A 12,534-nucleotide genomic window follows, 5' to 3' on the forward strand; every position below is an offset into this window, starting at 1 on the left:
ACCCAGTTTAGACCTGAGGAAACTCCGCTTTTGTTGTTGTTTGATGATGACATAATTGGCTGATGGGTGGGATGGATTGGGGATTTGGGGGTGTTTTCTTTTGTTTTGTTTTGATGGGAAGTCTTTGATTGAATTGAGGGTATGAAGTTGTTGTAGTTAGTTGTTAAGAAGTGTGTGTGGCTCTAAGTATAAGTAAGGGACGAGATGATGTGACGTCATGATCACTACTATGGAGGAAGAGACAGGACAGCCAAGCCACAACAAGGAAGCCGCCCTTACCCAAGTCCCATCGAAATAGATCCCTGTTCGCGAGATGGGGGGGGGATCAATCGATGTGGAGTACGCGTAAGCTAAAAACGCCACATACTGGGTTGGGGAGGAGAAATCCTATAAGCGAAAGCTCTACCCCTTTTCATTCGCTTAAAAACCGTGCTCTCCTATTCGTATTTCTTACCTTTTCGGTAAACTTACATTGTCGCCTCTACTCTCAGCTTACTATGTATTAATTGATTATATATCATATTGACGATAGTTTATGCTCGTATCTGTATAGACCTACCTATAGATATAGTTTAGAGCTAACCTCAAGTCGTATCTGTACTAAGCTCACTTCAAGTCATCTGGCAACCTCACTAATAACTACAGCACCACTTAAGTAGAGTTACGGAACGGAGCACACAAACCCCGCGTTAAGAATTTGCCGTGCAGGTAAGGTCTACTATATAAGACGGGAGAAAGTCTGATGTCAAGAAAATGCATATAAAGTGCAACATGTGGCTCTGCCAAAGTCTCCCTCAATATCTCCTCATTTTCAAACCCGAATAATTGATATCATCCCTTCACATCTCAAACTCCAAGTCCCCTTTTAACTATACTACCCCCCTCCCCCATAAACAATGCGCATCTTCGTCACCGGAGCATCAGGATTCATCGGCTCAGCCATCGTCCGGAACTCCTCAGCGCGTCCATTGTCTCAAGCTTGTACTATATAAGACGTTCAATGAAAGCATCGTAGCTTATTTAGCCTAGACTTATGATCAAAAAGACAGCCCACATCGTAAACTTTATACCCACCTTATATCACAGCAACACTGCCTACATTTCTGCATAAACATTTGCATTCTACTTAACTGTCTTGCCTGTTATAGAAAAAAGGCTTTCACCGTTCCCAATTTACCCCCTGAAAAGAAAAGAAAAATTGCGGTATCATCTATCTCATCATACTTCACCATACCTTCAACCACTGCTGCACCATTTTCCGCACCAGTCCAGAGCCAATGACATCAAAACCACCCCTAAGAGTCTCACTCGCCTTCTCCGTCTTCTCAGTAGCGAACACAAGGCCCTTGCGACCCATCTTCTCATTATCGTATTTCTCCGCAAAGAAATCCAGCAGCTTTCTCGTCGGGTTGGTCGCCGGGTCCGGGTCGCTGTCTCGTAGCCGCTGCACCCATTCGCGTTGAGGCACGATGTCGAACTCGAGGCCTGCGTCTCGGAGAGCGGGGAGGAAATCGGTGGTCCAGTGGAAGGTTGACGGGTTCTGGAGATTGTAGATTATGGATGGGTTGTGGAGCTCAGATGTTGAGGATGATGATGATGATCCGCATTTAGTGGAGTTGATTTTCGTGATGTCTAGAACGGTGCGTGCGACGATGTCGACGGGGAGCCATGAGGGAGTCTGGGATAATTAATCAGAGTGAACAGAATTTTGATAATAAGGGGGTGAGTGGCGATTTTGACTTACCTCGTCAAGCGCAGGCAAAGCACCCATTGTCACTGCGCTTTGGATCATGAGCGGGATAGCTTCAGTAGTGTTCCATATGCCCACAGCACTATCACCAACAATCTGCCCAACCCTCAGCACTTTAGCAACCATGCCGGTATTTTTCGCAGCCGATTCAATAATGCGCTCAGCAACCAGCTTTGACCTTGCGTATCCCATATTCTGAGCATTTTCCAGCTGCGGAATAGGTGCTTCGGATATTGTGGCTGGGAGCGGCGTTCCGGCAGCTGCCGAGATGGAGGAACAGAAGAAGAACTGTGCGGGCGTGGAACCTCTGATGGAGAGACACAGGTTCAGGAGATTCGAAACACCTTGGATATGCTGCTTTTCAAAGCTACGGATTTGGAGGTTGAAATTGACGGCCCAGGCGCTATGGATCACTTTAGTAAGGTCTTGTTTTACTTCGTTCAAGATGGTAGCATCTAAGCCGAGATCCGCGCGGTCGAGAGATGCGGGTAGTGCGACGACCTTGCTTATGTTCTTGAAAGGCAGTTGCTTGGCTGCCAAAGTGGAGAGAATGCGATCGAGAGCAGCTTCGGGTGTACTAGCCCGTACCAAGCAATATATCTTCCTGACGTTGTCATTTTGCAACAACTGTGCAAGAATATGAGCGCCGAGTGAACCGGTAGTTCCCGTGAGGATGATGACTTCTTGCTGTGGTTGTAGGTGGCCTTCAAACGATGAATATTTCTCAATGAGTTGTGACATTGCGTGAATCTCATCTTCCAGCTCCAACTCCTCGCCGGTCCGGAGAGCAAAGAGATGTGCTGCCAGCTTCTCAACGCTAGGATGCTCGAATACGACATTTTGATCTAAATCAGAATTTCCCAAGTCCAGCTCCCGTTTTAGGAATGATCGAGCTTTGATAGCCTGTAGACTGTCCACTCCGGCATCGAAGAAATCTGTACTCTCTGCCAGATCTGCGAGGTGCAATTCAGTAGAGAAGAGTCGTAGGAGGTATGCTTTGAGTTCATCAAAATTCAGACTCAGTTTATTTCCAATCTCAGCAACAACACCATTTTCAAATCGATCATACACTGCATCTATCACGTCCGCAAACTTGCGATACGAAGCGAGTCTGATCATGGTGCCTTTATCTGTAGCAGGATAGTCGGCACAAGGTTCCAAAATCTCAACCATTTCTTCCTGTATCTGGCTGAAAGCCTCGGCTTTGGTATTGGCAAGTACAATACTGGGCCATGCTTTTTCGAAGATCTCCGCTTTGCTCATACCGATGGCTTTCTCACTAGGCACGATGAGGATACCGGGAAATGCTCTTCCAATCCCAAAAATCAGTGCTTCTCTCACATACTCATTCTGTCGAACTTGATGCTCAAATGGAACTGGAAGCACTTTCTCGCCGTTGACTAGCGTGACCCGGTCGTCGATTCGACCAAGGTATTTCCATGCATTTGGAATTGTTGGGTGTGGTAAGAAGGTATCGCTGGTTCGGAAAGAGTTTGGTGGATCTGAAGAGTTGGAGGTGACTTTTGCGGGAAGCCCGTCCAGACATATGCACTCATAAGAGTCATCTCCCTGGGGATCCATTTGCAGGAATCGAGCTATTGACGGTAATGGCCGTAAGAAATTCCAGGCTTTGTCATCTTGATCACGATAGGAAGTCATCAACTGGCCCATTTCGGTACTACATGAAAGTAAGTAATATACCAAATATCGGGATTCGCAAACTTACGCCCCATAGTGGGAAACAATATATACTCCAGCATTTACCAACTTGTCTCCAAGATCATCAGGGCAGCTACTGCCTCCGAAGAGAACCAATTTACATTTTCGTAATGTTTCAATCCCCCGTTCTGATTCGCTCAGTAGTTTCAAGGCATATGGGACGCCGTGAAAGCTTTCTGGTTGCACAGCCTCCATTGCCTTGATTAAATTCGTCTCCGAAAGGGGCAGGCTTGCATTGTACAGGGAAATGGGCTTGCCCTTGCAAATGGCCCGAAAGAATGTCGAGATGCCGTGATTGTGGTAGAGAGGTAGAGTCAAGAATGCTCGATAGCTACTGCCGTTGGCGTAATTCGACAGACATGCTTTGTGGGTTTGGAAGATGGGTTTGGGCAGTCCTGTGGATCCCGATGAATGAATAACAAATGCGATCTTATCTGATGCCGTAGATGTCGTGGCCGGTGCTGAAAATGGGTTGACGGAACCCGAGATGTCATAGCTAGACCTTTCTGGAATCGAGAAGGAATGACATTCCCGCACTTCCTGTATCGCAGCTATTGATTTGGCAGTACTGGGAGAGCCCAGTATATTGACACAACCTGTTTTCTCTAGAAGCGAAACATATGCATCCGTAGCTAGTCGTGTCGAGAGGAGAAGCACGCCGTATCCCATACGAGTTAAGGCAAATATTGAGGTGACATAGTCCAGATTTGACGGACCGAGCAGGGCTACAATCTTGTTGCCAGTCTCGGAACTCTACAAGTAGTCGTCAGTTGGTATTTACTAAATGGGTTTGGAGCAAAGAATGAAATAAACCTACATTTATCGGCAGCCCCTGATCATTCAAGCTTTTCGCAGCCGCGTTCGCAAATCGGTTTAGATCTTTGGCGTTGTAATACACATAGTCGTCCGTACCCCGCGTTGATGCGGGGTACCCCACGAGAGGCTCTTCGGGTATCGTCCTCGCTCGCTCGAGAAGGAGGTCATTGATCGTATAAACCACGTCCTCGTGCTTGTTGATAGAGGCAGGCGAATCCACATGTTCAGTAACCTTTACTAAGGTTGGTAGCTTTGGCATGACTTTCGCCTCAACGGTTGAAATTATGGTTTGAATCATGGTCCTGAAATTGAAAATAAGAGGTAGTCACTTAACAAACGCAAAGATCAATTCACACGAAGGTAGAAGCTTCGGACAAATACATGTTCTATCCTGCCAAGAAAGGGCGATACGTCAAGACACTTGTCAACAGAAGTTACCTCTTCTACGGATCCCGATTCACACTGCGTCCGGTGTCTCCGGATCGACTAGAACGCCTCATCACGAGTTCTTTCGGTGACAGCCTACTCTGTGCTTTTCCACTGTTCTGTAGTCCACGTCATCCTATTATGCCGTGCTGCAGGGTTGTCAAAGAGCGACCTGCTGTTGTGGATTGGGGTCAAGGAGTGGGAAAATACAGCCCGGAAAACGCAACCGAAATGCGGAAAACCACTACTCGTAGTGCTTCCGGATCACATGACCCCAACGCGGATACCTGTTCTATCCGGATGCTAGTTCCGGCTCTTTTCATGATTAAGAGCATACCTGCCTATACATACTGTGTTTACGTGACGCGTGTTGGTTATGCCCACGGTATCAGCTGACTAACGTTGATACCAACAATCCGTCTACTGTTCGAGCTTACTCTACGGTGTCACGGGTTTTTATGGCTACTGAATTTGTCACAAGCAAGAAGCAAGAAAGAGTCGAAGATGCCAAGTGTTCGTCTACTTCTTTTCTAAAACCACCTCATTCTCCTTCATTGCATTTGTAGCAACACTCCATGCTTCCCACTCCCCCTCTGGAATACGTCCCTTCAAAGGCAACCTTCCACCTTGCAAGTTTCCCATCTTCAAAACCTGATATACGCCCTCCTTGATTCCAACTATTCCCCACTTTCCTACAAACTCTTCAGCCCGACTGACAATAAATTGTAACCTTTGTATTTCCTTCAAGTTATCTGGCTCGACAGGGCGCTTTATGGAGAGCTCGAAAAGCCGTGATACCGTAGCGGGGTATATCGCAGCGAGACCATCAATAACGCCTGCCGCTCCAAACAAGACGATTGGGCCTAGCTGTTGTCCAAATCCACTGTATACACGGAAGTTTTCGTGGTCGATGGCTGGGTCCAAAGAGACTTGCAAGTGATGCGAGACGTTTCCGTGGGACATTTTGCAGCCAACAATGTTAGGGTGGGCCGCGAGTTCGGTGTAAGTCTCGAGGCTGACCATAATGTTATTCGTGACTCCTGGATAGTTGTATCTTGATGGTCGATCAATTAGCAATGTGAATGATTATACAAGGCACAAGAAAACCCCTACATAAGTATCGGAATCGGGCTTGAATCTGCGACCAATCTGTACCACTCCTTCAGGTTCTCCTGGTTTGCAGCCCCACCGAAATACCCAGGAACAAGCACAAGGCCCCACTGAGCTCCAGCTTTGGCTACATCTTCAAGCCATTCGAGAGCATCGTCTACCGAGTTCGTCAGGACCCCAGCCATGATAGGGTAGTCGATAAAGCCGGCATCTGTGAGCCCTTTGCGAACTCCAGATATGAGCTCGGATCGTTCAGCGCGGGAAAGATGGATGGCTTCGCCAGTGCTTCCTAATAGCACCAGACCCCGAACGCCATTCTTGGCCAGATGGACGCTGTGTTGGACTTGTGTTTCGATATCCAGGGGGGCTTGTCGTGCTCCAGGAGATGTAGACGATTGAAAGAAAGTAACCGTTGGTACATAAACCCCGAGCGGCGGCGGAACAGCACTGGAATTAGTCACTACGGCAGATGTCAGTATCGTGTCTAGAGTTTGTCGCGTCTACAACAACATACTTTTCTTGAAAATTGATGAAAGTGCGCAGTCTTGAAGATTCAACGCAGCGTAATAGACCTTTTATTCAGATAACCCTGTATTACCCCCACTATCAACTGTGAATGCGGGGTACGGAAAAGCCTGTACGCTATCGGATAAGTTGCCAGGAATCGCGTCAGTGACGGCCGATAGCGTTTAGTATTTCATTAAAAGTATCTTCTTAATCCAAAATTGGTGCTCAGATTCAAGATTCTAAATCAACCATCGCAATAATGGCATCGAATCGTTCGTTTAAGCTAAATTCGGGGCATAGCATCCCCGCTGTTGGATTGGGCACATGGGTCAGTTCCACGAGCTTCTGAGAATCTTAGCACCCAGAATGCAGGACAATTTGTTATGTTTCATCGATTGGAGCGCTTTGAAGTAAAGCGAGATTTAGTTGAATTTCCTCGCGACTGACTTTTTTTTACTTGTAGCAATCAAAACCGAACGAGGTCAAGGAAGCTGTAGCGGCGGCACTAAAACTCGGTTATCGCCATATCGACGCAGCAGCAGTGTATGGGAATGAAGCAGAAGTGGGAGATGGAATCAAAGCTTCAGGAGTGGAGCGAGAGTCAATATTTGTAAGCGTTGCGATAATTTGCGGCAACAATTTCACTCGCTGAGACGAATAGATCACTGGAAAGCTTTGGAATACCGATCACAAGCCAGAGGATGTTGAACCAGCTCTTGACGCAACCTTGAAAGACCTCCAAACCGATTATGTTGACTTATATCTTGTGAGGAACCCCCCCTTGGCCGATGCGACCAGAATTGACTGTTGAAGATCCATTGGCCTGTTGCGTTCCCCAAGTCCACCGAACGATTCCCAGTCGATCCAACCACCGAGCAAATTTCCGTCATCGATGTGCCAATAGCTGATACATGGAAAGCTATGGAAGCTCTTGTCAAGAAAGGCAAAGTTCGAAGCATTGGTGTCAGTAATTTCACACAAGAGAAGATCGAGACCCTTCTACAAACGTGAGTTCAATTCCTGTAACTTTCTGAGCTGTTCTGATGCCCAACAAGAGCAGCCATCCCGCCTGCGGTCAATCAGATTGAGGCGCATGCGTACTTGCAGCAACCGAAGCTGTTGGAATGGTCGAAACAGAAAGGCATAGTCGTAGCAGCGTACAGTCCACTCGGGAACAATATCTACAACCTTCCACGAGCAGTGGATGATCCCACCGTCATTGCTCTCGCCAAGGATCTAAACAGGCAGCCAGCTCAACTCTTGATCAATTGGGCTGTTCAGCGCGGCACTGTTGTGCTCCCCAAAAGTGTCACAGCATCGAGAATCAAGGACAATCTTGAAGGTAAAACCCCATGTGATTATTCTAGCTGGCTATTTTTCTTACTCAACCGTTAGAATTCGAGCTTCCAAAAGATGTCTTTGACAAGATCACGGCACTAGATAGCCATACTAGGTATAACTTCCCGGCCCGATTAGGTGTCGATATCTTTGGTGAAGTAGGACCGGAGAGCTTGAAGAAAAGTGTGGAGGACTGGAAAGCGGCCCAGCGAAAGTTGAAAGCTACTTCTTAAAACAATGTACTTGCCACTTAAACAATGTAGCTTAAAATTCACGTTCCCTTGCTCAACAATCAAACAACTCTGGCGTCAGCTTTCTCCACCCTCCCCCAAACACGCCCCGCGTGCAGTGACCCGTAATCCGTCTCGCTTCCGAAGCTCCATGTTCTCCAATATTCATGTTTCCAAGCTCTCTCCATAAACCGGAACCCCACCCCCACTTACTATAGCTTCCGGTGTCAACTGCCATATGCAATTCAAGGCAAGTTATCCGACCAGTCTCGGCCTAGCGGGAGATCTACATCCGAACTTCAACCTTTTCCCCCGTCATATAAGACATGAACATAGAGGTCTGCGATACTGATCATCAGACAAGGTGACATTCCCTATCAGCAATACAAAATGCCAAAAATAGCACAGATCGAATACTTTCGTGTTCCACCACGGTGGTTGTTCGTCAAGATTACTGATGATGCCGGAAACGTAGGGTGGGGTGAAGCATCTTTAGAAGGTCATACGAATGCTGTGGAAGGCTGCTTAGATGCATATATTGAACGTTATACGGGAATGGATGCCGAGTGAGTTGTTTTGGATACCTGGTCCCCGTATATGCTGCTGATAGTAGTTGCAGCGACATCGAGCACATCTGGCAAACTTCCTATAGGATTGGTTTCTATAGAGGCGGCCCAGTTCTTATGAGTGCTTTGGCCGGAATTGACATTGCATTATGGGATCTAAAAGGTATGGCTTCATGGTAAAATAGTTTCCTTCTTGCTAAAGTTGTGTACAGCCAGGAAGTTGGGTGTCCCGATATATCAGCTGCTCGGTGGTAAAGTCAGAGACAAAATAAAGGTCTACGCCTGGATCGGAGGAGACCGGCCCTCGGATATTGCAGCCCAAGCGTCAGTTTATCATCTTTCCCGCAAGTTGCGTGCTGACTCGAAATAGCGAAGCGAGGAAAGCTCAAGGCTTCACTTCCATAAAAATGAACGGAACCGAGGATTTGGGCTGGTTAGACTCTCCATCTGCTCTGGACGACTGCGTTGAGAGGTTAAAAGCCGTCAAGGCTCTTGGTATGGACGCGGGCATCGATTTCCACGGACGGGTGCACAAGCCAATGGCGAAACAGCTCGCAAAAGCACTTGAACCACACCGTCCCTTGTTCATCGAGGAACCCTTGTTATCAGAGCATCCCGATGCCATTAAAGCACTCTCACAATTGACCACCTCACCAATTGCTCTTGGCGAGCGTCTGCACAGCCGATGGGAAATCCGCCCGTTTTTGGAGTCAGGAGCAGTGGACATTTTGCAACCAGATATCAGTCATTGTGGAGGCATTTCTGAGATGCGTAGGATTGCCGCCATGGCTGAGACCTACGACGTAGCACTGGCACCTCATTGCCCACTTGGACCAATAGCTCTAGCTGCAAATGTCCAAATTGCTGCTGCAACTCCTAACTTTGTTATCCAGGAGATGAGTCTCGGAATACATTACAATGCTGGAAGTCAGGATTTGACTAGCTACACGCACAACCCGGAAGTTTGGAAGGTCACTGGTGGTTATATTGATTTGATGAAGGGGCCTGGACTAGGGATTGAGGTGGACGAAGAGCAGGTGCGAAAGTTCTCAAAGGATGCCAAAGCTTGGGTAAGTCCGGGTTTTATTGGACCTGGCGGAGAAGTGAGAGAGTGGTAATAAGATGAACCATGAATATGACTATTAGATCACCCAGTAAATATTGCACACTCGATGTCTTGATCTACTTTGGAGTGAAACTTTTAATGTGAATAAATACAGTATTGGCAGGCATCTACCCCGCATTGCCCTACCATCAGTGCGTGGGAAGTGAATTAACTGGTGTGCGTGTAACACTTTGCGCTTATCCGAACGTTTCGACCTTCACCGTTTATACTCTCAACTCAGCAAACTGCGACCATGGCGGATGACCCTGATACGTTACAGCAAGCCTCTTCGCCGATTATGAATGAGGGTAGAAATGCATCGCAACCGCCGTCTGCTAAACGTCAGAAAAGGGATGAAGCGGAGCGCTCGCGTGCAACCCGAGCGTGTGATCGATGCAAGAAGTAGGGATATGTTCTATTCTATTCCACGGAGACCGGCTGGCTGAATAGGCGCTAACTGTCATGATAGGAAAAAGACTCGATGCAGTGGGAGACAACCATGTACTCTTTGCACCCACTCCGGAAAGAATTGTGAATTTACCGCTGCATACACACGGGGCCGTGTTCCATCCATTTTCCCCGAAGGGACCGACCAACCTGAAGCCATAGGTCCTGTAAGCATGGCGACCATTGCTAGGCCCCCTGAAGTACCAATTCAGACCCAGCGAGAGCCTCATGAGATGAACTCGCTGCCAAGTCCGATTAGCGATCAGCTAGTGCAAGCTCAGTATCGTGAGAGCACAAGGGATACAGCCCACCTGCACCTCCCCAGAGCTCAGCATGTAGAATCGAGAGGTCAATCATCTCGCAACTCACCCGAGCCGTCACAAACGGATCTCCAGGGGCATTATGTTGGTCCGTCATCTGGCGTCTCGTTCCTCCTGAGAATTCAAAAGAAACTACACGAGAAAATATCCTTTACTCAAAATTCTTCCATCTTCACATTTGGAGATGCTCCATTGCCAGAATTTGATTCGTCGCTTTTTGTCCTTCCACCAAAAGCCGATGCTCGGAGGCTTGTGGCAAGGTATTTTGAATTTGCAGTAGCAACACATCGATTTCTCCATCGTCCCACTGTTGAAGCGTGGCTGGAAGAATTCTACGAAAACCTTGGGGTGATGCGACAAAAGGTCGGTGCCAAAGAGAAGACAGCTCTGCTCTTCATGGTCTTTGCCCAGGCAAAGGAGTATATGCCAGATGCTTCAGTGTCAAACAGTGTAGATACCAGGTAAGCAATGACCGACATTTCACAAGAAATTGAGGCTGATTAAGGCAGTGCTCGATATTTTCAAGCTGCTGATCATCAGCTCGCATCTGAGACAGGCGAGATTCGTTTGACAAGTGTCCAAGCACGACTATGTCAATGTTTCTATCTATTATCCCAGTCGCGCGTTAACCATTGCTGGAGTCTTTTCGGCACCACTGCCCACCTTTTACTTGCGATTGGGATACATCGAAAACGACGCATGGAAAATTCCAATGGGATAGATCTAGTGGAGCTTGAATGTCGAAAGCGAGTATTCTGGTGTGCTTACGGTCTCGACAACTATCTAAGTGCTGCTCTTGGGAGACCACGTACATTTCACGACGACGATATTGACCAAGTGGGTGCTCCCTGAATTTAATGCTCAAAGTTATTAATGATACTAAATTAGGACCTTCCGATGATTGTGAACGATTCAGACCTCACCCCACAACATATCAACATCGGTAACACAAGATCTCAGTCTATAATGATGGCATCTGTTGCTCATAACACGTGAGTTCCTTTCTTCAACTCATAGCATTCGTCTGACGCAACATACAGACTTGCGAAAATCATCAGTCACATCCTACGCGATCTCTACCCCATTAAACCCCCTTCCTTACACGTTCGGGTTACATTAAGTACGAAGTATTCCGAGGATTTACTTCATTGGCGCAAAGGGCTCTCTAGATTTTTGGATGAAGGTGTTGATACCTCGTTACTCATCCCACTTTTTCAGCGCCAACGTAATGTCTTGAATCTTGCTTATTACCATGCACTAATTCTGGTCCACCGGCCTTTTCTTTTGAGCAATTTTGCAAGTCTAAATAGCAGAAATTCACGTCCTCGAGGAGCACCCGGAACGCCAGATATGGACAAAAACGTTGGTGAATGCCTCACTGCAGCAATGCATATTGCTGCTATCGTGAATGATTTAACTGAGGGACAGCAAATATATCGTGCATTCTGGGTATGCTATGTATTTCACCTGACCGACGAAACCTTCAGCTAACTTTACCAGTTTACTCATTATTTCGCATTCTGTGCTGTTGTTGTACTTTACGTGTACGCAATTCAACAACGACATACCCCACAAGATAAATACCAGTCCTACATAGATGCTGCAAAGAAGTGCCAGACTCAAATATCATCGATGGCCGAGAACGAATCTCTGGCTCAGAGATATAGTGTTGTACTTGAAGAATTGCGACTCGAAGCGGTGAAGCAAACACAACAGCAAGTAGAGTCACAAAATGGCAACTCGGATATGGCGTCAACACTTCAACGGGATTCAACAGTTTTTCAGGCATCAACATATTCAGGTCAAATGAATAGTGCAAATCAGCCGCCACTACCTGGGTCTGCCGTCGCTGGCGATTTATTCCCGGATATCTCGGACGGAACAATGTTTGGTGGCGCTCAGAATGCGACGACCCCATCAAGTCTTATGGCGGACTTGACCAGTTGGGGAGAGTTTGATTCATTGGTAATTCAATTGGACAATGCTTTTCATCTGCTGAGCTGATATCTACAGGTAACCGCCGGAGTAGGTGGGCTCGATTTTATGTTTATGGGCGATCCTAATCGACCTTGGGATGAGAATACCGGAACTGGTGTAGGGGGGGTGTTGCCAAGCTGATTGACCAAGCCTATGCATTATCCTGCTGACGGATTTTGGGATGCGATGCTGTGAATTGGGCCAGAAAAAGTCACTAGGCCCC

General features: G+C 47.2%; 4 protein-coding genes across 4 annotated transcripts; 2 read left to right on the plus strand and 2 right to left on the minus strand.

The window, feature by feature from the left end:
- Positions 1-1,225: 1,225 nt before the first annotated feature.
- On the minus strand, positions 1,226-4,583 carry FUB8_1 (Non-canonical non-ribosomal peptide synthetase; the record flags this gene model as incomplete). Its single annotated transcript, XM_031150969.1, has 4 exons — positions 1,226-1,678; positions 1,745-3,428; positions 3,477-4,222; positions 4,287-4,583. 4 exons carry the CDS (start codon positions 4,581-4,583, stop codon positions 1,226-1,228), a joined length of 3,180 nt encoding a protein of 1,059 aa, XP_031003956.1.
- A 647-nt stretch (positions 4,584-5,230) lies between these two features.
- LHYA1_G006029 (putative 4-hydroxy-2-oxoglutarate aldolase, mitochondrial) lies at positions 5,231-6,006 on the minus strand (the record flags this gene model as incomplete). Its single annotated transcript, XM_031150970.1, has 2 exons — positions 5,231-5,765; positions 5,825-6,006. The coding sequence occupies 2 exons, from the start codon at positions 6,004-6,006 to the stop codon at positions 5,231-5,233; spliced, it is 717 nt and encodes a 238-aa protein (XP_031003957.1).
- A 581-nt stretch (positions 6,007-6,587) lies between these two features.
- Positions 6,588-7,899, plus strand: ARI (Aldehyde reductase; the record flags this gene model as incomplete). Its single annotated transcript, XM_031150971.1, has 6 exons — positions 6,588-6,656; positions 6,792-6,938; positions 6,990-7,094; positions 7,142-7,335; positions 7,384-7,670; positions 7,724-7,899. The coding sequence occupies 6 exons, from the start codon at positions 6,588-6,590 to the stop codon at positions 7,897-7,899; spliced, it is 978 nt and encodes a 325-aa protein (XP_031003962.1).
- Positions 7,900-8,286: 387 nt separating this feature from the next.
- On the plus strand, positions 8,287-12,452 carry dgoD (D-galactonate dehydratase; the record flags this gene model as incomplete). The annotated part of the gene is made up of 11 exons (XM_031150972.1): positions 8,287-8,462; positions 8,516-8,625; positions 8,675-8,786; positions 8,833-9,532; positions 9,809-9,969; positions 10,037-10,795; positions 10,844-11,171; positions 11,223-11,326; positions 11,375-11,783; positions 11,835-12,299; positions 12,348-12,452. 11 exons carry the CDS (start codon positions 8,287-8,289, stop codon positions 12,450-12,452), a joined length of 3,429 nt encoding a protein of 1,142 aa, XP_031003961.1.
- Positions 12,453-12,534: the final 82 nt, after the last annotated feature.

This window comes from Lachnellula hyalina (assembly GCF_007821495.1).
Source record: "Lachnellula hyalina strain CBS 185.66 chromosome Unknown contig00104, whole genome shotgun sequence".
Classification (NCBI taxonomy): Eukaryota; Fungi; Ascomycota; class Leotiomycetes; order Helotiales; family Lachnaceae; genus Lachnellula; species Lachnellula hyalina.